We start from the raw sequence: 27,458 nt of genomic DNA, 5'->3' as shown, positions 1-27,458 counted from the left end.
GAGGTTGTGGGGATTTGTACAAAGTCCAGGACACGTCCAAAGACACGGCCCTTTCTTGGGAATAATGATGCGTTGTTCATAGTCAGACTGGGTATGTCATGTAATCCAATTGCACTCCAACATTGCATAACACTCTGATGTTGACTCGAATAAATAAAAAAAAACTGCACGAAACAAACGTTGTAGCACCTCCTCTCGTTATAGTATCACTAGTCTCTGAACAGGTTTTGGCATTCACACTGGGTAAATGTGTCTGCTTGGAAAACTGGGACCCTGCAGGGATTTTAAACCTCAGCCCAAAGAACACAGCGTTCGCCATGCATTTTCATCTAGGCCAAGATGTTCCCAAGGCAAAACAAAACCAGGATTTTTATTTTTTTTATTTTTTTTGTCTAGCGAAAGTGTTGGCACATTATGTTGCGCCATGGAGTAATCTACTTAATGTAATGCCACCTCTACATAAAACAGGATGTGGTTTAACATCACGAGACAACAGCCCTGACTTGAACTCAATGGTCCGAAGTGCATCATTCACTTTAATTCACTATTTTGATTTTAAATTATTAAACTCTTAAAGGGCAAGCTACTTTTGCTCACTTATTAGCCTGGGATTGGCAGGCGGATTATGAAAGCTGCACAAAAAAAGTAAAACTCATGCGAGATGCATTCTGCCTCCCGTGCTTCTTCCCTCATCTCGTTCACCTTTCAGAGAGAGGATCGCTGCGTCTTGATCAGCTGAGGGAGAAAATTTGGTTTCCATGGCAACTGTGCCCCAAGCCAGAATATTAGCATGCATGCACGCCTGTCAACACAGCTACAAAGTTTTTTTTTAAGTCAGAGACCGAAGTGCGCACAACAAAAGAGATTCATTAAAGCCCAGAAATCATATATTTATTGAGCTGTAACTGTAACTGGATACTCTCTTTCCATTCACGAGCCAACTTGCTAAAACGGTTTGGTGGCCTGTTAGTTTTGCACACGTTTTTCCCTCAATTCAGTAATTGTCAGCCTTCAAAATAGTCAAAATACTCTGTGGGATTGAAAACTGCTGATGGAAAGGTCCTTCCGTCTTGGAGACCACTGGCCACAGCATCATGCTCAGAGTGGCATGTGTGAATCAGCTCCTCTCTGGAGCGGAAGCACTCGTGAACTAAACACACATATAGCCACCCTGATGTCTGTATGCTGACCCTACAGGTTGAACGGGACTGTGCAATGTGCATATTGACAGTGTGACGCATATGAGTCGTAAGTAAATGCAGCCGGGAGCAAAGTTTCTGACAAATTACACCGCTTCACCGCCTTCACACATAGATGACCAGAGCAGCCGAGTAAAGCTTTTATAACTTTCAGCAGAAAGCATCATATCCATTATTCAGCAACTTGCTGACTCCTCAAAGGATGTCCAGATGTGTGATTAATCATTTTCAGTATTTACAGTACAGACCCCAAGGCTCTCGTAGAAAAGCTGAGGTCTCTATTTGCTGTTTACAGAGTAATGTCGTAGAGTAATGCTGGCAGAGTAATGCTGGTAGAGACCCGCCTGTAGAATTACTTGAAAGTTCCTGGCAGAGATGTCTGAAATTCAGTGATTTAAAATTGTTTAAAATTCTTCTGGACTAACTGCTTTTGCTCAAAAACACTGTTGGAGTTTGGTCTGAGTGTATTAAACATGAATAGAAAAACACACGTGTTGATGTAACGAGGATGAGGAATTAATGTTTCTCTGCATTTGGCAGCTGAAATGATTGTTGCTGTTTATTTGTTATGGTTTAGTCTTCCATAGTTTCCTGCCTAAAGCAGGACCACACAGACCTAGATCCTGCTTCTTATTATAAATCGCATCCTAGATTCTGATTAGATTCTGCAAACCTCCATGATATCCACACATTCACTAATATCCTAGATAAAGAAAGGCAACTTGATGAAGTGTTTTATAAACTGCACTAACAGTAACTAGTAACTCATTTAAAGTCAGCTTAACCAAACTAGTCAGCATTTAAGAAATACTGAATGTTTTTTTTTTATCCTTATCAAGTAAAGCAGAACGACAGTGTGATGACTGTCAAGCATTATCGGTTTATACTGTAGGTGTCATGAAGAAATTAGGGTTGGTCACACAGATAATTGTCAGCATGTTAAAAGCAACACCAGTCCAGCTCACTTTCAGTCAGGATGTAAACATTGTTCCAACTTTGAAACTGAAATCAACAGCATCTACAGATGATGCTTGCTCGAAGGCCTTTGAATAATTTCCAGAGCCTTAACTGAAAGTGAGTTCTCTGCTGGCGTGGGGCGGGTGACGGCGTAGGTGCGAGGGTTTGCGGCGTGACACAGGAAGAAAAGGGAAATGTTTGGTTGAGGAGTAGCTGGAGGAATGGAGGAGGTTTGATTAGACGCTGTAGGAGTCAGACACCAAGTGACGAACACAGGCTGACAGACAAGAAAAGAAAATATCGATGCAACATCCCAGCATTGAGCAGCACAGACATAATAACACACGACATAAACCAAACCAGTGGACAGCAGGAAACCATCTCAGGATTACACGGATCTTCTTTTTGCATTGATCTGTATTCTAAATCTCATTGCGTAAGTTTCACATTTCCATGAATCCGCTCGTGTTTCTGACACGTGTATTAGTACTAACGCTGAAGGTGCATTCTCAATCACACTCCACCCCGCTGGTTCAGGGTTAATCACACATGAGAGGGTATAGCTTTTATCTTAATGCGTTTTCTCTTAAAACCTAGGAGACACTGAGCGCACTAATGTTGGTAAGCAGCAGTGGCTGGGATCCTGCTGTGAATGCGATTTGATGATGAAGACATCTTGTGAAAGCTTTTATCCGCGGTAGGGAGTCCAAATTAATTTGTTCCTGAATCCTGAATTTGGTCTTGACTTGTACTAGTCCAGCACTGTTCTATGAAACTATACTCTTATGGTCATTTTAAAATGTTAAAAGTGTGTTTGAATCACATCTACATGCACCAGAGATAAAGATATCCATAGATGTGTTCAGCCGTGTAATACATCAGTATCAATGAGCTTGTATAATTACATTCTGGCTCATATAATTGAATTATACACAGTCAAAGCAACTAGTTTTCAGTTTTAATACTATGGATGTCTTTTATTTTTATCAGTCATTACCAAATATTATATTTCAGAAATAGTACTAATATTTAGTCAGGATCGTTTTTAGTTTACAATGAGACACAGAGTCTAGTTTTACATATACAACTATTTTGTGTTTTTATACTTTATGCATTATTCAACATTTGGCCCTACTCTCATCTCCACATTCATTTACAGAATGCTCCATATCCAGACCGACTCTGTCCCCCCGCAGAACACAATACATACAGTATCTCAGGAAGTAAAACTAAACATGTGTACACTTTAGTATCAGTAAGGGTTGAAGGGCCACAGTTACATCATGAAGGTTAAAGGGTGGAGGGTAGTCACCACTCACTGGGAGTTACGGGGCCACACTACTACTGTTAGTTCTTTTTTATTGTTGTTAGTGTACAGTTAGAAGCTACCACACATGTGTTACCTGAGGTCAGTCTCTGAGATACTCCTTTGGTGCAAGTCCTCTTCTTTCTCCATCAAATCCTCCTCATGCTCCTTCTCTACCTTCCCCCCTGAACTCTTCCTCCCTCCCTGCAGCTTCCCCCCATTGCTGGCCCCCTTCTCTTTCTCTCCTGCCTCCTCCTCCTCCTGCACCTCTCCTAACTGCTCCTCCCCCTCCCGAGACTGGCTCCTTGACCGCAACTGGCTGAAGACGGAGACAGAAGCAAAAAAAAAAAAAAAAAGGGGCGGCACATGCAAAGCAGAAAGAACACCAAAGAAAAGCGTGAACAACATCAACAGCAAGAGAAAGAAAGGCGATCACAGACAAGGCGCAGCAGCCGAGATCAGAAGCAGACTAATTGATAAGAACAGAAAACAGAAAACAGAAACGCAGACTAGCAGCAAAGCATCATGCAAATTAATGTGTTGTCGCTTTGATATGAGGTGCATCCGAAGAGATGCAGCGTGTTTAATGTTTCAGCGCGTATTGCCAGATATGGACAAGCTTCCCCCAAAGCATGAACGAGCGGAGTTCACACATTTGGTTCCAGTTTTTCTAAAACAGAGCCAAACCTGAACTCATCACGGGGAGAAAATGAGACTGCTACGGTGTGTGTCATTTTCCTCTTCAAGTTAACCACGTGCAAACAGTTTCAAAGGCGAAAACGTCTGGACGTGGTCATGTATGTGGGGTTCATGGCTGAGGGGGGCTTATCCGTATCTGATAACAGCTATACGTAAAGAGGAAGCCAAAGTCCACTGTCCCGTGGCGTGGACGTGAGCCTACCGGATCTTGCGGTTTCCTTGCGGCCTTTCTGACTGGACAGACATGTAGCTCGTGCTGCTGAACCGAGAGGCGCTACTGGTTCTCGACACAGCGGACACGTCGCTTACATCGCTGTCCGACGACTTGGCCGACAAGTTGTCGGAGCCCCGTGGATCTCTGCCCGGCCGCTGCAAAGGAGACAAAAAAACATCATTATGAGACCAGATATTTCTTTTTAAATGTTAGTGGTCAGAATGAAAAGAAATGGAAAAACTAATATAAATTTAAAAACTGAAGGAACCCTAACCCCAATGCACATTAATGATATACTTTAAGAAGACACGAATATAAGGCCAGTGATGGAATCTTGCAGATTTTAATAATGTGAATTTCTCTCTCAACAGTTTCAGAGGATTTAGTGGCTTAAATGTCAATGTTTGGTTATAAATGTGAGGTAGTCACAGTTATGGAGTTCTAAGTAAGCAGGTCTGTCTGCTCCTAATCAATCACTATTCAGCGGGAAGTTTCTGTAATATTCATTCATCTGAAAGCAAATTACTCAAATCAAGATGACAATAAAATGCATTATCATGTGTTAAAGTAGCTATTGTGTAGCTTCCTAATGTTGTGCCTCCGGAGAATGGGTCCACACAACACAATGTTGTTAGTGGGGCCTGGGGGTTTAGGGGAGGGGCCTCTGTGGATCAGGCTTGTTCCCGTGCATCCCACAGATACTTAATCAGTTTGGGATCTAGTGAATTTGGAGGCCAGGTCAACACCTTGCGCTGTTTTTTTTTAATGCTTTTTTTTTTTTTTTAATTATTCCTGCTACATCCTTCTGGGGATGGCTGCTGCCACCAAGGAGTGTGGGAGGGGGTGTGTGGTCTGGTCTAGGTGGGAGGTACGTGTCTAAGTAACATCCAAACAAATGCCAGGTCCAAAAGCTTCCCAGCAGAACAACGCACCTTAACGAGATGGTCAACGTTATTTAAATCTCCTGTCAGTGGTTTTAATGTCGTGGCTGATAGTTTATATAAGAAGTGTTATTACCTTCCTTTAAAATCTACAGAGACCAGTGGGTTCTGAACCCATGCTTTCTGTGTGCGCCTGAAGAGAAATATGAGCCATGTATCTTCATTAAGCTCACGTAGTCTTAAAACTAAACATTGACACGGGTGATAACTTACTTTGGTGGTTCAATTCAGTTCTTAAACTACTTAATTAAACTTAATAAAACCCATTGATTACCAGTAAACCCAGGTTTTTTTGTGAATCTGACGTATTTGCAGCTCTTAGTCTGGTTGGGAACTGTCCCATTACTTACTAACACACATTTTGCCTTTGATACCTTAAATACATTGTGCTTAATACACTGGTAATGCATTCGTTCATTGTGATTTTAAGATACTGTGTCTCAGACGACCTTCATCACTAGAGAGCAGAGAATATGATATTACACCCAGTGACATTTAGTTGGCTTTTGGTAAACTAACCTTACACATAGACTTCCCACATAGAGTTGGGAATCTTGACACAAACACAGTCCCAGAAAACGGGAACTGGATATGTACACATACAATATCCTCTGTGTATTTTCTAGTGGTATGTTTACTGTAAGAGGACCTGATCTGAGTGTTACGGTAACTGGCAACTACATTTTAAGAGCAGCACTCACCAGGCATGTTTAATAATAGTGAGTGCATTGTTTTGTCAATGGGACTTCCAGGGCGGATTGTGTTCAACAGGCAAGGACAACTCACAATTTATTTGGCGGTTTATAGACTTGCGGCAAACACGGTGGCAACAGCCTCCCCAGCACTGACTTAAAAGGATAGCAGACAGAGAGACGGTGTCTTATATGTCTTGGCGTGGACTGCAGTGAGACAGCAGCCTTGGCTAAGCTCTCCAAACACGTTCAAACAGGACCTCTCTAGAACAGAGTAGTAAATACTGGACTCTGCAAAGACTCAATGTCACATTCCTTGAAATTAAAACGGCAGTCTTTCAGGCTTTGTTCGCCTAAATGAAAAGAAAAAATACAGTTTCTCATGCAGCTGCAAACACCGTTTTTGGTTTTATTTCTATCTCTAGTACAGTGACAGTGATTTGAACTTTGTTTGGAATATTTAATGGAAAATTTATAGAGCTCCACGGCAGTCTTTCCAGTAAATTTGTCCCACTAGATAATAAACAGACATATTATCATCAACACCATATTTTCTCTGCGCTGACATAAAACAATTTTCCCCAATGAAAGGAATCTTTGCAATCTACCCTGCAGATATGTGACATTGTTTCTGGGAATGCATGCGGCTGTCGCATATTTTAAATATATCCTTTAATGGAAATGCAAACAAAACTCTTTGGGTGAGTACATGTGTATATTGTATATATTTTACACTCTGTGATTCGGGTGAAAACAACATAAGCTTACTCAGTGTTCTCTCGACCTCTGGACTGAGCTGAGTGTTTATCACTCCTAGTATGTTTGTATGAGTCTCAGAGTGTGCATGAGTGCACGCTCGACTGCTTGTAAAACACGCCAAATGGCCTTTGCACAATGCAACCATGCAAAAAGTCCACCGTTGGTGCTTGTTTCTCTCTCGGAATCCAGACTCCTGAAGCATAACACCAGCACATCCTGACGCGGTCTCACCTTATGATAGTCTTGCTCCAGTCTGGAGTCGGAGCCGGCCCCCTGCTTGTACTTGTTCATCTTTAGTTTCATCTGTCTGGTCCTCTCCTCCATGTCTATACCTGAGCACAGAGACGGGTGACAGTCAGAGTGGAACTGGTACCTTGAGGAAGGCCTGATGATGGTAAGGATATAATGGTGAGAGACGAGCTTCTGCTAAGCTACAAGCCATGAGCTATGACAAGGACGGATCTAATGGGGAAAAGGTGAATGGTTGGCTGCATCAACAGAGACACACAAACAGATAAAGGCAAGAAGCACAACTTTTTAAAACTGATCCGAACCCCAAGCTCAATTAAATTCCCAGAATTATCTTATCAAAATGTTGCCTTTCAATTCAGAGATTCAGACAATTTATTTTGAATGCTGTGTCAAATTACAAAGTTTTATTCCAGTGCTCTTGCAATGCATGCGACACATTTTACATGAGAGTCTAGATCAGTGCCAGTCCTTTGAAAACAAATGCCTAAATGATCAGAATAAATGGGCAACACATCCGACTCAAACTGAAAGCCTAGCAAAATACTCCTCTCGTTTTGGAACTCTGTTAAATCGATACAATGTCCCATCTGATCACGTCCTAAATTGACTTTAATCCCTGTGCCACCGTAATGCTGCAAGCGCAATTTGCACCCCATAATCACTACACAAGCCTAACCTTGTTTTGTGGAGATAATATTACCACTGCATAAGAGCTATGCAAATTTTACTGGAAAAAATCCCAAACCAAAACAAAAAAAACCCACCAAAACACACCCAAATAATAGCTCACAACAAATAGTCAGGGTTGGAACTGCTGCATGTTCTCCTCTCTCTCTGCAGAATTATTTCCACCAAATGATTCCTTCTCTCCGCTTCGTCTCTACTTTTGTGTCTAATCATGGCGATGACTGAGGTGAAGGTGAATGCACACGTACGGGTGCCATGCGCCGATCTCATGTGCCTGTGCCACCACACACGCACACGTACAAGCATGTAGACGGAGGAAAGCGACACGAGGCGAGAACAGACGAGTGACTGCACAGGTGAGTTTCCCCCATTAGACTGGAGCTCACACTGCAACGGCTTCACTGTCCTGTTTATTACAGTGAATTATGACATGTTATTATATTCGCAACTGTGTTGCAACGCATCAGAATATTTTGTCAATTAACGACTGTAACTGTCGATCTTTTGAGTTAGGCTGCAGTCAAAAAGTATTTGGATAGTGTTTAAGTTGGCTCTGTCTCGGAGTTTATTTCCAGTTATACCATTCCAATCTACTGTGATTTGAAGGTCTTTACAGGTGCATTAACTAAACAATCCTTCACCCTTAAATTTAGTGGACACATGTCAACATAATAAAGGTACGTGACTTAATATAAATTAGTAGGTTTGCTTTCTCAAAGTCTAGAGGGTGGAAAAGGGAGAGATTTCTCATCTTTGTACACTAAATATAAAGCTATAAAGGAAGGTTCACCCAATTGGATATCTACGGCTCATTACTTACTAAGATTCATATTTTTATCTATTTGTATACGTTGGATAACAAAGAGACTTACTGGAGTAACATATGAAATATATATGACAAGAAGAAGTGTCCTCAAATTGGGCAGCTAGGTTAAAAACTGACTATATTTTCCAAATATCTGATGTCAACCTCAGGGTCAATTTCAAAGGAAAACTGCTGAAGTTAAAAAACTACATATGTTTTATTTTTTTTTAACCCTCTTAGGGACAAAAGAGTCCTTTTCAAGATTTATGTATTTGAAAGTTATATCCTATTACTCATATTTTACACTGTGTAACCTAAGTTGTTACATAACATTAACACAACGTTAACATAAAGGGGCAATAGTGTCTTCTTCAAAAATGCCATATAGTTGGTATATGGTGATATTATTTTTTTCACATAAATATTTTTATCAATTCAGTCCTGATCATAAATGCCAAATGTTTGATCAGATAGTATTTTCAGACGTTCCTTGCCAAGGAAAATGTCTTTCGCGTTCAGATTATTGAATGTTAAATTGTTTTCTCTGCGTTTTACACATACACTGTCATATTATTATAAAGACATCTGAAAATACTCAAACATTTGATGTTGTATTTATGATCAGGCGAATTAAAGGATTTATGTAAAAAATATTAAAATATAAAAGGCCACTTTTGCTCCTTAATGGCGACTACTGTAAAGCAGCGTGTGAGGGTTAATTTAACCTTTTTGACTGCACGGTCTCTTTTTTTTGTCCATAAAGCTGTACCTCGCACAATCAGTTTAAAGAGATGCTGCAAATGCGCGTCCAAAGAAACAGTAACAGGTAGAAAGTGTGATGCCATACGCTCACAGCTTTCTAGAAAATAACACTCTCAGGCAGGTGTCAACACCTGCTACATGTAAATCGCACCAGCATGATGATGATCATGCTCCCGTGAACCCAAGCCCACGCAGTCTGTCCTCCGCAAAAACAAAGAAGTAGAAATGATGAGGAAGCCAGAAGCATCATCAACAGATCAACTAGGAGCACAGGCGCACAAGAGAATGGAGGCAAGCGAAGCAGGTAAAGAAACAAAAAAAAAGAAAAAAAAACACGACTGAAATGAGGGGAGACGGTTCGGGGTGGGGGGGGGCAAGCAAGGAAAATATTCAGAGAGGATAAAAGTTGAAGAAGAGGAAGAGGCTGAAAAGGAGGAAGGTGCAGAAGAAGAAGGGACAGACCTGAGTTCGTCCAACTTGGTGAGTCCGTGTCTTCTGGGATCACATCACAGAATGGACAGACACAGACAGAGGAGAGGAAGATGGATGTGAGAGGATGCACGAAGGGCAAGGGAGGGATGGAGGAGGAGGAGGAGGAGAGGAAGGACGGAGGGAGGGCATCGCCGTCACCGTGATCACCGAATGTGCCAGGTTTGGAGGGCCACAGTGAGGAGGAATACGATGGGAGAGTCGGGGGGGACGGAGGGAGGTGGGGGAGGGATTGAGGGGGGACACAACACGACGACAGTACGACACAGTAACGACAAAAACAACGAGCACAGAAACACACAAAGAAAAATCATAGAAAACACCAAGAACACACAAACTCCACCATGAGCACGGGAAGAAGTCAAAGTAGAGCAAGATGGTGCAAGGCCAGAGGAGGCTGGAGCAGAGGCCAAGAGTTTAGTCATTAGAAATTAGAAGGGGAGGGTTCTGTGCTCTAAAGGGAAAAGAGCTGAAACGGTAAAGAGATGTTAATGTATTAAGTCAGATAGAAACTCGAGACCTCTCTGAAGGTAGGTGGGAAGAGGAGGAGAGAGGCGAGGGGGTAAAAGGAGAAGTGGATGTCACTTGAGTCGGCATGGGGCAACTGTGGGGAGACAGCCTGGAAAAATAACATAAACGAAAGGAATAAAAAAAAAAAAAAAAAAACACAAACTGAAAGCACAGAGCAGCAAGCACACAAAAGAGAGAGCCTAGAGAGTATATTTTCACCCAGGTAAGTTTGACCTGATAAAACGTCACCTGAGCAGAGGGCAAAAGTGTGCGTTTAAATACACACAGTCACACACACACGCAGTCACACAAAAGCTCCAGGATCTTTCCGAAAGGAGACTGATGCCCAGTTTCTAGAAAATCTCTCTTATTCATATTTGTTCCATTTGTTCGTTTAAGCTTGCCCCCACTCCACAACATTTTGATTCTTTGACTTTAACTATGAGCTCTGCTTTCATTTCGCTAGCAGCAATCATCATCCCACTTCTTGTACAAGTCAGCCCGACATGACCTCGGCTCCCCAGTTCAATACCAGGGTTCGGCTTAAAACCGCCAGCGTCGGCGACACCTCCCCTTATCGGCCATTCTCTTCCCCCGTCCTTCCTGCGGCCTGAATCTGGCATGCGCTCTCATCAGACTTCATTTTCATACCCCTTTGTACGGAATTTGCATTTAGCTCAATTAGCACTCAATTAGGGTGAATAATGAAGTGTCACATGAATAAAAAGACAATTTGAGACGTCCTCCTCGGTAGCTTTCATCTCTTTGTGGCAGCTAACATCATCTCATTAGAGAGTCAAATGATAATCAAGACAGCAAGCGATTTTTTTCACTTCAGCTGCATCATGTACCGTAGGTCATCGGAGTAAGTGAGTCATGTAAAATGATGGAAATGCAGGAGAGGGTAAAACAAACAAAAAAACAAAACAAGCTATCATACATGTCTCTTTTAGTATGTGTTAATATAGTGTGGTAAACAATACATACAACGATACAATCTCATGAGGATTGAACAATTGCACAAATTAGTGGTGAGAAACTGTGACCTTCTCCACTTGCAAAACTCTCTTCTTAATGTGTGGTCATCATGTGTGTGGCACAATTCAAAATCAATAAGAAAAAAAAAATGGTTGTCACCATTAACTTTACATATTTATCCCAGGACATCACCTCTCTATGTAATAGTACCCCAACTCCATAAGACACCACTGTTAATCAAACAACAAATAGTACTCTGTGTGTGTGTTGTAACACAAGCAACATGAAAAACAGCACAAGGTGTTGACCTGGCCTCTGAATTCCCTAGATCCCAAATTCCCTCAACACACAGGACCCAAAGGCATTCTATTAGCAGACACCAAAGGACACCCTCAGAAAGCCCATGTCCATCTAGATATGCATCTTCTTCCAAACTCACATACTTGACTGCATCAAGTAAAAAAATAAAATAAAACAACAAAACGGCACATATGGGGATGAGAGTAGGCAGCAGCGACGAGCTCGATGAAAACATCCCCCATTTCTTCACAATCACTACGGAGGAGCCAGGATATAGCGCCTGGTATGAAAGTAACACAAATCTGGCTGAGCTGGAAGGCAATTGCGCTTCATCAGCCTTTCCAGAATAAATAAATAAGTAAATAAATAAATAAAGAAAAAAAATGCAGATGGAGAGAAATCGACACAGAGACATGAGGGAGAAAGAAGGGGGGGGCGGGTTGGAGAGCAATACAGACAAAGACAGAGAGAGAGCAATAGAGAGCTACAGAGTTTAAAAGGAGACAGAGGTTAATTGACTGACGCAGTGTTGCTGGTGGTTCATTACAGCTTGGATCTCAGAGACAAATGCTTCACCCACTTATTCTTGATGCCAACGCTGAAGTTCCAGAGAGCCGCTGTGTTGTTAAATACCCCCCCCCCAACACCAACAAAGCAACAAATTTATCAGTCAAAGAACTATGCGGCTGTTGACAAGACAAGGCTTTAAATGTAAAACAGGAGAATCTCTCTCGTTAAACCAGTTGTCGTAAATACGCGCGGTGCCATTATTTAGTAATGGCCCTGTTTATAATGAATTATATCAAAAGAAACAATCATAAATCAGACCCCGCGTACATAACATGCCAGCAAGTGGCGTGACAGGTAATCATAAATGAGGCTTAATTTAAAAGAGGGCGAAGGCGTGTTTCCATGGAAACGCATTTAGCAAATACGGCAAACAGAGCACCTCACTGTACCTAAGCAACACATTTCATGCGTTCTATATATACAGTACATGGATGACAGCATATCGTTACATTTCACTTCATTAAAGTTGTTCGGTGTATTACTCGGTACAAAAGACAAGATAAATAAAAACAAAATAAAAAAATATATATATATATATATCCAGAGTTTAAAAGCTAGAAAGAGCTGAGTTTAAAAAGACCAAATTAGATCAGTTTTCAGTGATCTACAGAAACATCAGCTCCATGCTGCACTGCAAACCACACCGAGCAGGAAAAGACCAGAAAACAGAAGGATGCCACCCAGAGGATAACTGAGGCAACTTCATACTAAGGCTGAATCAGAATTAACATGTCCAAAAAAAAAAAATAATAATAATTGAAATCTAGTGTTCCTACTGAGGCATTAACTGCACGGTCAGGTAGTAGCACACTGATTATTCTAGTTGTTGTAACCACACTTGTCCGTGTGTATCAGTAAAACAGGGTGAGTGCTGTGCATGGACTCATATGACTCATGTAATTGCAAATCAAAGTCTAGTGCTCTGTCAAAGTGTAGTACGTGGCAGACGTATAAAGACAGAAACTCACAGGCAAACCAACCAACCAACCTGTATCAGTGAGGGAGGGTTGCGGTTGTGTCCCTCCATCGGACACAGAGCCATTCAGCCCTCGTTGCTGGTCCTCCCATGTCACCTCTATAGCAAGACACATATGCACACATGCACACACATACACAAACACTGACTCGTCTGGACACTGCAGGAATCGGAACAACCTTTGATTATCAAAAGAACTTCTTGTGAGATGTATTTATCTATCCTAGATGTGCCGTATTACAGGCAACGAGCAGCAAGAAAGAAAAGACCTAATTTGTCACTCCAGCACTGAAATCAAGGACAGCTCCTCATCAAAGATTGTGAACTTTGCTCCATCTGCTGGCCAACAGAGGTAACGGACTCAAGCAGTCTGAACAACCGTGCTCTTGAAGAAATGCACAGGACTTAGGAAATTAACTAATTATATGTCACTATTTTTCTTTTAGAGGGTCGTGGGAGGGACTCAGGAAACACTACAGTTACTTAACATTTGCTGTTCATGTTGCAAACTTGCACTCAGTAGAGATGCATTTCTTTTATTTGCAGAACGTTTTGCAGAAAATTGCAGCGTGACGCACAAAACAGCGGGACAGCGACTGCCAGTGTAACGCGAGTACTTGAACAGGGTGCGTGTGTCCAATAATCCATGCCTAATTGAAATGATTGGCAATTTCACAATGGAAATGGAGAGCTCTGTCTTTGTGAGGTGGAGCTGAGCAGCATTAATTAGCACCAAAGTAGAGGGCAGATTAGAGCTTTGAGGCCACACTGGAGGCGGAGAAGGACAGACCAAGAGAAATTACAACGGCCGCACTCTGTATGTATTAGCATCAGTTTTGGCTACATACAGCTCTCTAATTAGATCACTCCAAACGAAGTCGACAGGAATGAACCACGGCATTAGATAAAAGGTAGTTTCAAATGAAGAACTTTCTGAGGGTGCTACAGCAAATAAGAAGGGAGAAATCACTCAGTGTAGCAAAGCACTGTGAACGACAGCTGCTGGTGAATATCACACAAGAACTGAGACAGGCCACACAGCAAAAATCACACCGTCACACTCTTCAGAGGACTTGCCTTTCCTTCCATTTACTGGCGGGCCTTGGGGTTTTTCCTCACTGTCTGCTGCTAGTTAAGAGACAGATGGAGGCCTGTGAAATGATGCACTTCGGAAACTGAAAGTCCCATTAATGTGGCAGCGTATACTTTATGTGCAGCGCAAACTCATACAACCACGCATCTGCACACAAACTGAGCTATCCCGGGATCAGACGCAGACTAATAGAATGGCTACGAAGTCAGACTGCTAATTACGCTGCCCGATGCGTGGTTTATTACTCCATGCACTTGCTACTGTACTCAAAATATAACAGACAATTGTATCACAAAAGCATTTCGCCGGTTCTGTGTTGAGTATTAGCGCCGCACAGGCAAAGAGCAGAAGCGTGGCCACATGAGCAGATGGGAAAGTAGGAAGTGGAAACTGTGGGGAACGCCGGTTTCTGCCAACAGCCTGGCTGTTCATTCAAGCTTGTGGGCTGAACGTACTGTACGACATGTAATGTACATTACTCTCATTCAAGAAGTCTTAAGAATAGTGCCCTGCTAGTACTTATAATGCTTTTCATTTTAAAGTTTTAATTTTAACTGGTTTTCTGGAGACAGAAGAAAAACACTTTGCTTCAGAACAGAAACAAGACTGTTTCTGTTTCGTGAACACACCTGGGAGACCGTTTTGGGGTTCAGGTGGCGCGTCTTCCTCCCCTGCTCCAGCTAAGCATTAACCAAACATAACAATACACAAAACTATTCAGTGCCGCATGTGCAAGTATGACGTACGACTGGAATTTGAGGTTCAGCAGTGGAACAAAAGGGGAAAGGTGGCTGGGTTGGTCAACAGTCCAGCTTCTCTGCGTAACCAACAAGAGCCAATACAATGGATCCAGTCCACTCACTCACACACACACACACACACACACACACACACACACACACACACACACACACACACACACACAGAAACACAAACACACACACACATATGCATTGCATAATCTGAGTGCCATACAGCTCTGTGGGAACTACAGCACAAGGTCAGATCAATACCTCCACCCACTGCCCACACACTGCCACTGTTCTGAAAGGTATACAAAGAAAGAAAGAAAGAAAGAAAGAAAGAAAGAAAGAAAGAGGAGGAGAAGTGGGAGAAGGTAGCTTGTCTGTGTAAGAGGACACAAAACAGAAGGACAGCTAACAGCTATACAAAGAAATGACACAGAGGCCCCGGCAGAAAGATAAATTTTGTACCGTGATAAAAGAGGTGGCACAGATACAGAGGAAGGTTGAGACAGAGAAAGGAGAGAAAAGGAGAGCACAGCTGAACAGAAGACAGGAAAAGCCCTTGTGGACTCTAACACTGATGAAAGAGTTGTGCAACTGCACAGTTCTCCAAAGCTGCGTGAGCATCTTGTTGCCCCCTTTCTAGCATCCCCCCACAGTCACTGGTGCAAAGCTACAATGATCTTTGTTTTCACAGGATTTGATTCAAAGACACCAGCCGAATAATGACCGCACTCATCACGGTGCTTCTCAAAGTACCATTCACAAGTCGTCACAAAAACACGTAATTGCTAGAGGAGTGCTGAGGAACAAAAATGACATCAAATGTTACTGTGAAATCATCATTTTGTGTCTTAATCTGAATTCAAACCTTGAATTTATCCTGTTTGGCAGATACAGGAACAAATCTATAACCTTTGGCGAAGTATCTCAGCAATCCAAATAGTTCAAATAAGTCAATGATTTACTGACTAGTAACAATATCAACACTGTAACTCAAAGCAAAGAAAAAATGGGACTCTGGGACACAGCACTGGTACACCCAATAGGATCCAGACAAACTGACGGGTAAGTATGACAAACTGGCAGAGGACATATCGACTGTAGGTTAAACACAGCTGCAACAGGGGGAGGGTTCAAGGTGCGCGGATTAAGCTCAGCCCCCGAGTGAACCCAGCCATCTCCCATTGCAGACAGGGTATTGGCCTTCAGAGCGAGGTGCATCTGAACCAGCACTCCCAGTCTGAAAGACCAAACCCCACACATTCAGGTACAGACCTTCACAAGGCTCTGTTCCTTCGTCTCCATCTTCTGAGAGAGAAATGGAAAAGGAACCGAGCAGAAGTGTTACGGGCGGAAGGCAAAAGAAAACACCAATGAAACATAAAGCAAAGAAAAATCATTGTGAACAGAGGGTCTACAGCTCACACTGAAGGATTCCATCAGCAAATAATAATTCTTTCTGTCTCAGTCAAAAGTGAAGTGGAAGAGTCAGCAACTGCTATAAAGCCAAAGCTCTTCTTGTGACCCAAACAGCCGTACTTTAAAAATAATATATGCGGTATACATCCATCTAAATTTCTCCTTAGACAGTAACCCCCGTAAAAACAAAACAAAACAAAACATCCAGGTGACTTACTTCTGTCCTTCCCTGTGGGTGGAAGCTGTGGGAGTTGCCGACCTCGTCTACTGGACATAGGCGTGCCGGTGGGACTAGTCTGGACTGATCCGCTACGAGGATGTGCCCTGTATGAAGAAAAAGTAGTGGATATCGGCATGATACACAAACCAGGACCAGAGATGATGGTGGATGCAGGGACGAGCAACGATGCACCCGTGTCAACCATGTGTGAAAGGTAACATTAAGTAGTTTTCACTAAGATGTTCTATGTATGTGCTGCGATGCACGATTTAATGCAGTTATACAGGCGTAGGTATTAATTTAGAATAAATATCAGATCACAAGTTGTACATACATAAGGAAGATCAATGCGTGTTCAGATATAAAAACAATACACAGCAATGACTTTTGGCACATGGCATGGTAGTGGAGGGACACACCAACTGCAGGGAACTGAGCTGGAATAAAAGATGCCAGGTTTGAACCAACCGCATGTACGATCGACTCATCCAAGCTGCAGGGAGAAAAGAGTTCAACGCAGAAAACAGTGCGACCATGCATTCAGACTGTCCCCAGAGAGCTTGAACTCAAAATTATAAAAATTAAAAACAAACAAACAACAAAAAAAAGAATGCCATCACAGGATATATATACATATATATCTGTTGATGTTAGTAATGAAATCAAAGTAAAATGATCGGCCCATCACTGCTATGCTCACTCAAGCGCATGAGCAGTGTGTTCCAAATTAAAACCAGTCAGCAAAGCTACCGACGGCTTCGAGTTTGCTGTGCCTGGGATATGTGTAAGTAAATTACAGCACATCCACTGGTGTTTTCGTGGGACAAAACAGAAAGTGGCCAAGCGGGTGGTGGGGCAGTTGTGAGGGGAGGGTTGGTGAGGTGAGGTGAGGTGATGTGAGGCGAGCCGATGTTAGGTGAGGCGGGGTAGTAGCAGGGTGTTGGGAAGGCGGAGGCAGGTGAGTGTGATGTGCTTTTACTGTTTTGTCTTTTCTGTTAGTCAGGCTCAAGGGGATGGGAGCTCATGGGACAGGGTCTAGACTGGCTCTTTAAAGGTTTTAGCTGTACAGACATTCAGCAGAGATGGACAAACTCTGGAGGCAGAAATCATTTTGAAACCCTGGCGTTTGACTAAAATGGTCAGAAATGTTCAGTCAGTTGTTATTCTGTTAAACTGTTACATAGATTTGTAGATTATATATAAAAAAAAAACATGGAGTATGTTATCTAGGCTAGCATCTATAGGCTAACTATCTAACCTACTGTTTTAAGATCTCTGTGTTGCAGATTCCATGTTAGAAGAACAATATTAACTATAATGTGTGACATGAGCTTTATTCTAATAGCTTTACAGTATGTTTACAATAATACTGAGATTCTTTGACTGTATTTGAGTTATTCATCCCTCCAACGGTAGCTGTGCCGCCAGGAAATGACTGTACAGCTAAAACTCCAGCCTGCTTTGATGCTAGGTAGATTAGCCTCTCCAGTCTGGGTCACACCTCGTCAAGGCAGGTGAAGGGGGGGCGGACCTCCCAGATGGCAGAGATGGCATGGACCTCATGAGCGAAGAGTCGTGGGGGCGTTCAGTGGAGCGCGAGCGGGACGTGGGGCGCTCTATAGTGGGCCGCTGGTCTGCGGAGCGGGACCTGCTGTGATACTCGTGTCTATCCATGGCTCCGTGGTTCCTACAGAGGTTGTTGAGAGACAGGCAGGCACTCAGTGGTACTCCAGCAGGGTTGGCTGGGGCGGACAGTATGGAGGCCAAAGGAATGCACGGCACCCCCGACACTCAAAGGACCACACCTGCATTTATTGGCCGTTACCAACCACTCACATATACTTCACATTTTTATCATCCACTGGACACCAGTTGGATGTTGATGTCAAGTATATTCCAACTGCAGGAAACATGCAAAACTACAGACATAGTCCCTGGACGTAAATTAGAGGATGAAATTATTCAGAAACTATAAGAAAACAATGCACCGATCTATCACCTACTGTTTCCTTTTTTACTGTTAATAATACGACAATATGAAGTAAAGAAAGGCAAACAGAGTCTAACTTACACGCAGTTCTTTACAGTGTGCTTTTAACAACACAGTTTTGTCTAATGTTTTACATGAGCCGAATTACTTCGTTTCAAGGGGGGACAGAAAGGACGAGGACTTGGTGTCTCCTGAGTGTTTCGCAGTCCCTGCGGTGCATTAACTGTGACGTCTTCAAGAATGTGTACGGCCGTGGTGTCTTTCTATAGCATTCGCGTGCAGTCTGTTTGAGGTAGAGTGACAAGTGAAGGAGAAGTGATGCGTTTTCTTTAAATTGTATTTTTTGGCACGGGATAAAGGCAAATCTTGTTGATCTGAAGAGCTGCAGGGAAGAAAGACTGGTTAGTTTTCTCAGCTGGGAAAATCATTGACAGTGCACAGAGACATTGTTCACTTTTGCTGAGTAACACAAAAAAATAATAATAACTTTGCACAAAACCATTCACTGTACGTATCAAAACAGTGGAGGAAGTTTGCTCAGGAACATGAGGAGTTGACAGGGGATTAGAGCATGCAAATTGTTTCACGCGCAAATTCATTAATCATAAAAAAAAAGGTTTATGTGTCTCGTAAAGCAAGGACATAAAAATACTGGAGTAAACCATTACACCAACAGCTTCTTCCGAAAATGCAGACAGAATATACAGTCTTTTAAATTTTAAATTTGATCAAATGAGTTTTGTCTTGTAGTGTCTGTGTGCCTACAGTGTGAAAAAATGTCCAGTAGAGGAGATGTACATTCAGTCTGAAATAGTCACAGATTCATCAGCGCTTAAAGGTTCTTTATTTGCTCACTGCGTTTGTCCACATCATCAGCGAGCTCCAATCGTAATGTTGCTATAGCCAAGGATTGATGGATACCCTGAAGCTAAGTCCTTTTCTATGCAGAAAAGTCACTAAGGTTTTTAAGACTTTAATGCTCATGTCTGTGTCTTCTTCCATGTCCCTTTTGTTTCTGTATTCCTGTGCAGTTCTTCTTCTGGCCGGATGAAGACAGAAACAAACTATCTCCAGTACACGATGAGAGGTGGGAAATCTATTCCGTTCCTCTGTGGATTACGCTGAGACGCTAGCTACATCCCTTTGTCTGTTGAGACGAAAAGAAAGGGAGAGCAAAACTAGATGGACAGGTCTCATTAATGGCTCTCTGGGCTGTAGGCTGGGCCTGAAGTTGAGCCAAGCTGGGCCTTAGGGAAACTTTGTGACACTTTAATAAAGTCAGTCAGGCTCTCGAGCTGAGTTCTGAGGACTCATCACTTTTTTTTTTCCTCCTGGCGAGGGGAGAAATGGCACAAACGTCACGTTATTCCTGACTGAAAGCCAGATGGCAGCAGGCGGAAGACTGAAGTCATTTACAGCATTCCTCTGGAAGGAGGGGAAGGAGGGCGGAGAAAGGGTTCTCTCTTTTATTGGTGCACCAGGGAGCTGGCATGCATCTTGAGATGGATGGGTGTCAGCCTTTCTACGGGTGCTTAGAAAAGACGAGCAGCCCATTCTGGTCAGACACAAGAAGCCAAAGGGCAAAAAACAGAACTCACGAAGGCACCGTGCAGCCCAGAGCATCACGGATCTGAGACGCCACAGCGCGGATGAGTAAAAAAAAAAGCAGCTGCCATCAGCGTGTAACAAAAGGACAACACTGATAATCACACACACCACTGGTCAACATACTGTTGGTATAATGTCCATGGGAACATAAACGACATCAACAACGAAACAGTCAAGTTGCGGAGCAGCACTTTACTCCACAGCCAGTATACTGTGCAGCGCATACAGCTGATATCAGCAACACAAAGAGCTCTGAGCCTCGACGTACAGAGGCAGCGGTGTGCCCGGAGAGCTGCACGTCTACACAACATCAGAGCTGTGATGACTCCTCAACAAAAATCCGATATCATGCGGGATATCATTTTCTGTCATCACGCGAACGGTCAAGGATAAATTAAAGACAGACGAGGGGAGCTGGAGGAGACCACACGATGGGGGGGGCGGATGCACGGACGCGGCAGCAGCGCATGTCAATACCTCTCATAGTCAAAGTCGGAGGAGTAGGCGCCTTCTGAATAGGCGCGAGCCATCCTAGTGGAACGCAGTAACCTGACTGCTTCCTCCCGGCAGATCGGGTACACACGATGGTTGCGGCTGGCGGAGAAATATCAGAGCTGGTCAGAAATGGTCATTTTCAGATTTCGTTTGTTGAAGTTTGCCACTTTGACTTAATAAATAAAATGTTCAGAAATGGTGAGAATTCTTTTTTTTTTTTTTCACCATAAGGGGAGATTATGGCATCCGCAAAGATGCCATCGGTAAGTGAAGGCTGATACAAATTACACTGAAACACTGAATGTATCCACACGATTGCAGGAGAAACCACCTCTGCTGGACAAAACTTCACCACTATAGAACACTTACGCATCGTATCCATTGTCCGTTGTAAGGTTTACGTTTTGCACACTATAAAACCGGACAAGAACTGGAGCAAATGAAATCCACATAAAATAACGTGATAGTGAAAGAGAGCGATGCTGATGTTGGATAGATGACGTATGAGTAGTCATCCATTCAACATACTGCACTGCAGAAAAATAACACGCTGTGTATATATTTAATTCTCTGAGGAAGAAATATATACTCTCACACAACATAACACCGTATGGCACTGACAACAGACAGACAATCTGCGTCCACAATCCCGTGTGAAATAAAAGTTGCGTTTGTAATGGACTGCTGCATGTAACTGCATATAATTTCCTTCCAGCCGGAGTGAGAATGTGCCACGGTGTCAGTGCCATGTGATCAAATGTCCCAAATTAGGGACATTCCTCAAGGAACGAAAGCAACTGTGGGTTTGAACACAGAGGGTGACGTGTCGGAAAGTGGAAATGAGAGATGGGGCTTCATGCAAGCTCAGGTAAAAATCTACCTGGGGTCCTTTTGAGGATCATCAATAGGCTGAGTATGTCTGGTTCGAGGTAGGGTGAGAAAATGGCTGCAACCACATGGAGGGAGGAGAGAAGACAGAAATGGATCTGAGATGGTGAAGAAGGAAGAAGCGGAGGAGGAGGAGGAGGAGAGAGGTTTGGAGATAGACGAAATCATAAGCAGATAGATGGAGGAGGAAGGAAATCGAGAGAAAGAGAAAGAGAGAGAACGAAAGATTTCTCAACGAAACAGGATGTAAAGAGATTGAGAAAGCTCATAGGAAAGGTTGATGTTACCACTTCAAAGAGGAAAAAACAGACAAACAAGATAAGAGTAGAGAAAAAGCTGAGAAGTCGGATGGTGAGGAGAAGTCTCTTTCAGCTCTACCACAAAGACTGATAGAAATGGTACACAACTGTTTGGTGTCTCCTCTTCTGGATGATTAAACAGGTTTAAACCACGCTATTAGATATGATTTCATCTTTTACAAACAGTTGAAAAATAGGAAAATACTGTGAAAATGACACACAATTCAAATAAAACACCAGCCTCACACAAAGCTTTAAAAATTCCAGAGGAGATTTCTTTTTTCTTTTTTTTTTTGATATCAGGGCCAAAATTGCCTGACTCATTTCCTGTGTCATTTTCAACTGTTTTCAATAAATAACCAGAAGTTGTTAATTAAAGCGGCTGAAATACACTCAAGTGAGCACTGTCCCAGACAATTTAGATAAGTGCATTTTATGCATCTGACACTGATTTAGGCCGGGCCTCAGAAATAGCAAATAAAGTTAATTGGACAGGGGAAAGTAGCTGCGGCCTGGCAGTGCCAAGGCTGTGATTGGAGTCTTGGAGCAACATTTTCCAACCCTCACAGAAAATAAGTGCTGATGGAGGATAACTGACCACTTCCCCTTGACCACCTCTTCCATAAAGATAGTGAACTGCATGTAAATATTACAGTATATACTCTACTCAGCATTTGCAATATTGGCTCCGAAAGGATTTTTGTATAATTTCAGCCTTTTGATTCCAACGGTGATGAAAATGAATTAATAATTCCTCTCTTTAGCAGCCTGGTGTTCAAGTGGGATTTTAGCTAAGAAAAAACTTTCTAAGATGGGACAATGAAGGTATAAGGAATCTACACCGCTGTAACGATGTTAAAGGAGATGAGAAAGTTTATATTTAAATGGTGGCACACCAGAAGGACGAAAAGCACTCACAAAAACATCTGTTTCCAGAGAGTTTAGGGCAAACAGCGCCGTGCAGAAGTGTGCGCGCGTCCAAACGCTTCGCTCAATATCTACTCCCCACCCCCACTTGTGCTCATCAGCATCCGTTCATGCATGCCACACATGTGCATGCATCTACTGCACACAAGTGTAAGCTGCGGGCGTGCGTGTGTGTACCTGTCCGGTGAGTAGTTATCTTCGGACACACTGTGGCGCTCCACTCTAGTGGAGGAGCTGTAGTGAGAAGGCCTAAGGTCAAAGGCTGGGTCCAGACTTCTGCTGTGTGACAGAAGCGGACTGGATCACCTCCTCGTATGCGGTTCACACGCCACAAAACAGCCCCCTACTGTTCGAATGTGTGCACGCGGCCTCACGTTGAACTGAGGCGTCGCATTCAAGAAATGCGATTATATAGTTTAGGGGTGATAAAAACGCGTCAAATCAGTGCTGCCATCCACAGCAGTGCTCGGTGCTGCAACCACATGGAAATATAGTTCCATGATTATTGTGTCACTAAAGCATGTGTGATTCCCAAATAAGAAAGACAGTTGTTCAAAAATACAAAATTACTTCATGATCATAATAACAATAACTCCTACACAAAAAAAAATAAAAAACATATAGTGCACATCCAAATGTAATGGGACAGAATTTGTTCTGAGCAATAGTTACCTGGAGGGTGGGGGAACGCTGGGCGAGCGCGACCGCGCTCTATTGATATCAGCTGATCGAGAACAGTGGTTAGAAGACATGACCTGCTCAGGGACAGACAACGTGGAACTCTGGAAGTCTCTGCCATTTGTCCGGTAGTCTGTGAAAATGTACATAGACAAAGAGAGATTGACATGGAGGGTGGTGAGATCAGAAAGGACATGATGACGGGCTGTATTTTGAGTGACTGGAATACGTAAAGCCACGGCTCGGTTAACAGCGACAGGCGCCTTTGGTTGGTGCGCGTCAAGTTAAAGCCCACTTTTAGTTTGGAAAAAGACCAAACTTTTAAACTTATGCTAAATGCCATTCTGCACAGGTGACAGACCCTCCATTTTAAACATGCTGAGGCTTTACATTGAACAAATGAGGACCACGTTTCACAAAAGAGCAATTGATCGGCTGTGTTAACATTGTGCATTAAACATGAAAATAGCCCTTAAAAAAATCTGAAACATTATAATGAATTTTCTCTGGTAGACTGATTAGTCCATTGAACTTGAAAGAGTTCATTAACCGATAATCAGACACGGCTAGCAGCCATGGTTAAGGTCAGTGCTTAGCACTATTAAAGCTGACTGATATTCAATAGAGTGTATAGCACATTAAAATGAGTAAAAGTGGAGCCTGAATCAAAAGTTGGAAAAGAAGGAAAGGATGAAAAAATTAGAGGTAATCATAAAGAAACATTAGCCATTAGCTTAAAGGAAGTGTGACACATTATTACAGTGAGGTTTCCTTTTTGCTGGGGCCTAGCTGCGTGTGGCAGATGGAATAAATCTATTAGAACATTTCAAGCTAAATGGTCCATCTCGGTTGCAAGTGGATGCAAATCCTAATTATTGTAATGTAATTACGTTATTATAATTCTGCCATTCTTCTATTGATTCAAATAAACAAAAGCTAAAAACAAAAAAGAAGAAAAGAAAAAAAGGAACGCTGCATTTGCTTTGTGACGATGCGCATTAGATTAAAAAAAAAAAAGGAAAACATCTGTCATTTGTGCACAGCCGCTCCAATACCGAGTCTCCTGCAGCCGAGCAATCAACTTCCATGCACAGCCAAATGAAATCTATTCTTCCTCTTGACGCGCTGCTTCACGCGCGGGTGCACCCCTGCCCGTTAAGCACACATAAAGACGAGAGCCTTAGCTGACAATTAATGGGATTTAACAAGAGGAATCAGCTGCATCAGTGCAGAAGCTGAAAACCGTTCCGATGGCTAAAGCGATATCAGAATGAGCAAACGTTAAAAATGAAAAATGTATATTTCTACAATGAGTTCAATTCAAATCCTTGTGAGACTGTGTTCTGTAAAACAAAATACCACCAAAAACGTTGTGTTTCTTCCCAGTGCGGAGGTAACAGTGTGAAAGCAGATTAACGCAAAGACTGTAGAATGAATGTAGAATATGTTGGAGCATGAGTAAACAGGAGGGTGCAGCCAGGGCTGAGTGAAGGGGTATTCCCTTCACTGTGAATAAAGTGAGGGGGGGACTGGCATTGTGAGGCAGTGAGAGGCTGATGAGAATGTTAAAGAGGCTAGAAGAGGATTTCCCTCAGCTAAAGTATCATCAGCAAGCCCAGGGTGATGCTCTTCCCGTCTCCGCCTGACAGGCACTTTTCTACAGTAACTGAATCTATTCTCCTCTCTGTCTAATGCAGCCCCTCTCTGTGTCTCATATTGTTTCCCTCTCTTCCCCTTTGCAGCCTCAACAGAGACGTGAAACATTATCACGCGTGAGACAAATATGCAGTCATTTCCGTTATGCAATTTACCGTCGTCTTACCACCTTAAAGAAGGTGAGCACGTTTTCTGTACTCTTAGTTTTTTTTATTTCATCCAGTGATTAAAATAAAACAATTCAATATAAACACAAATGTTCCTGAATCTGAATGAAAGGGAGCAGAAAGAAGAATAATCTTATAATCTGCCCCTTTACCCCGAGAATCAGTTCACAAAGAACTTAAATTAAAAAAAAACAACAACACAATAAGCAGCAAAAAGAATGATAACAATAAAATAAAATTAAATTAAATAGGTAACGGACAACACTGACTGTCACGTTTCCATTTCAGTTCCCCAGATGCAATTCAAATACAAAAAAACTACACAATGTGGGCAATCAAACTAACATGTTTCGTTATATTTCCTTAACATACTGGCTTTAATTGTTCTTTTAAATTTAAATTATGAATTGGATTCTTTGGTTTCGTTGTTCAGATTTCACAGAAACACAACGTTCCATAAGTTTAGTCCTGAATCTTGTTTTTTTTTTTTTTTAAAGATCTCTGATCTTTAAATTCTCTTCTTTCAAATTCTCTTTTTTCAAATCTTTTCTGAATGTTGATAGGCAATGAGCTTTAAATATAATTCACAGAATACTTTAATTCTTGAAATTTCAACTATTTTAACTGAAGGAAAAATGGATCTGTTGGATCTTTGTATTGTTTTCTACTGATTATTACTGAGTTTTAAACTTCAACACAGTAAATCAGACACGGAACAATCATCATCGGTGTTGTGTAAAATGCACAATGCTTTGTTATCGAATCCTTTGCCTTATGTAACATAGCAATTGTTTTTGATATTTTTAACTTTGTATTATTTATATGTGATTTCCAACCCAAATCCTCATCCAGCTTGACGCCCAAAAGTTTTGTTTCCCTTATTCAATTACTCCCTTAATTAATTTCTCTCTAATTGAGAAAAAGAAAAGAAAGTGGGTAATATATTTAATTTGCAAGACAGTAGTGACTGCTTACCAAACACCATCTGCGTTTGAAAAAGAAATATAAATATAACCTTGGATCCCGATTTCAAGATATTTCCCTCCCCGCCATACATTTTTATGAGGGCAAATTTCAAGTCGCAATCAGAAAGGCCTTCTTTCTGTTTTCTTCGCCGGTTGCAGCTCTACCTCCTCCTTCACTGATACGCTACGTGGGCGTGCTGTTGGAGCCAGTTGCTGTTCCGGTACAGCAAAACAGCAGCTAGCAGCGCAGAGGGAGACAAAAGCGCTACAGCTGCTGATGGGCTGCAGCATTTCACCCTGCTAACATGGTACATAATTGCGTGTGTGTGAGCTGTTCAGGGCTCAGAAGCAGTTTGTGGTGATATGAATGAGGTTAGCTACGGAAGACGTTCATCATCAGAAAGTATTTGTTACTTTCCCTCCAGCCTCTAATAGTCATTTTCTGGTTTCACTTTTAGATCAAATCACTTTGTATTAATGCATCTTGGAGTGTGTGTTAATATGACCTAAGAAGTGTTTATTACCTGTTATTACCCCAACACCATCTTCACAATCGTAGTCTGAGATCTCACTGTCACTTATCCTCTGGGATCCTTTGAGAGAGAGAGACAGAAAGGTGGGGAAGCAGGGAAAAGGGAGAGAAGTCATTTTTATTCCCTTGTTTATATATTTTTTTATTTTTTATGTTATGCCTCCCTGGTCTGCATTGGTTAAAGTGACGGCTCAAACTGGAACAAATAATGCTGCATTTTCGCTGCTTGACTTCTACAAAAAAAAAAAAAAACAGCAGATCTCTCTTCGTCTGCACGGTGGCACTTTTTAAAAGGCACATTCAATCATTCAATGTGCATGTGAAGCCGGGGATGGGAGAAGTGATATGGCTTTACAGCTCCTTCTTCATCCGCCCCAGTAGCCTTATCACCCACCTTTCCTCCCGACTCCCATCCCGCCGCCTTCGCTGCTCAGTCAACCTAAATCAAATAGACATGTGCGCTTTTTCAAAAATGACAAGTGCTGCACTCTGGCAGTGCCACTCCCAACTTCTCATCTTAGTTGGCTGAAAACTTTTCACAGCTGTCAGCTCTTTCACCTCACACTAACAGAAGTGCGTGGCGAGAACGGTCGCGGCGGGGAGGCGGGTGAGTATTAGCCGTCTAAAGAGAAGCGGTCCGGCGTGACTCCAGAGCAGTCATCTAAAGTTAACTAGC

At 42.4% G+C, this 27,458-nt stretch overlaps 1 protein-coding gene across 32 annotated transcripts in view; it reads right to left on the bottom strand.

The window, feature by feature from the left end:
- The window catches only part of rims2a (regulating synaptic membrane exocytosis 2a), a 126,423-nt gene that overhangs the window by 19,274 nt on the left and 79,691 nt on the right, over window positions 1–27,458 (bottom strand). For 20 of the 32 annotated variants that reach the window (XM_047599506.1, XM_047599521.1, XM_047599509.1 and 17 more), the window contains 9 exons: window positions 26,775–26,843; window positions 23,457–23,595; window positions 20,653–20,769; window positions 18,079–18,264; window positions 16,575–16,681; window positions 16,214–16,246; window positions 6,999–7,099; window positions 4,364–4,530; window positions 3,560–3,781 (listed from right to left, as the gene is read on the bottom strand). In XM_047599506.1, coding sequence (XP_047455462.1) covers window positions 3,560–3,781; window positions 4,364–4,530; window positions 6,999–7,099; window positions 16,214–16,246; window positions 16,575–16,681; window positions 18,079–18,264; window positions 20,653–20,769; window positions 23,457–23,595; window positions 26,775–26,843 — 1,141 coding nt within the window. Of the gene's footprint in view, window positions 1–3,559; window positions 3,782–4,363; window positions 4,531–6,998; window positions 7,100–16,213; window positions 16,247–16,574; window positions 16,682–18,078; window positions 18,265–20,652; window positions 20,770–21,550; window positions 21,617–23,456; window positions 23,596–26,774; window positions 26,844–27,458 lie in introns of all 32 variants that reach the window. The other 12 variants (XM_047599522.1, XM_047599523.1, XM_047599537.1 and 9 more) reach the window with 9 other exon arrangements.

Source organism: Mugil cephalus, chromosome 11, assembly GCF_022458985.1.
Source record: "Mugil cephalus isolate CIBA_MC_2020 chromosome 11, CIBA_Mcephalus_1.1, whole genome shotgun sequence".
Classification (NCBI taxonomy): domain Eukaryota; kingdom Metazoa; phylum Chordata; class Actinopteri; order Mugiliformes; family Mugilidae; genus Mugil; species Mugil cephalus.
This window is presented reverse-complemented; position numbering and strand designations above follow the sequence as displayed.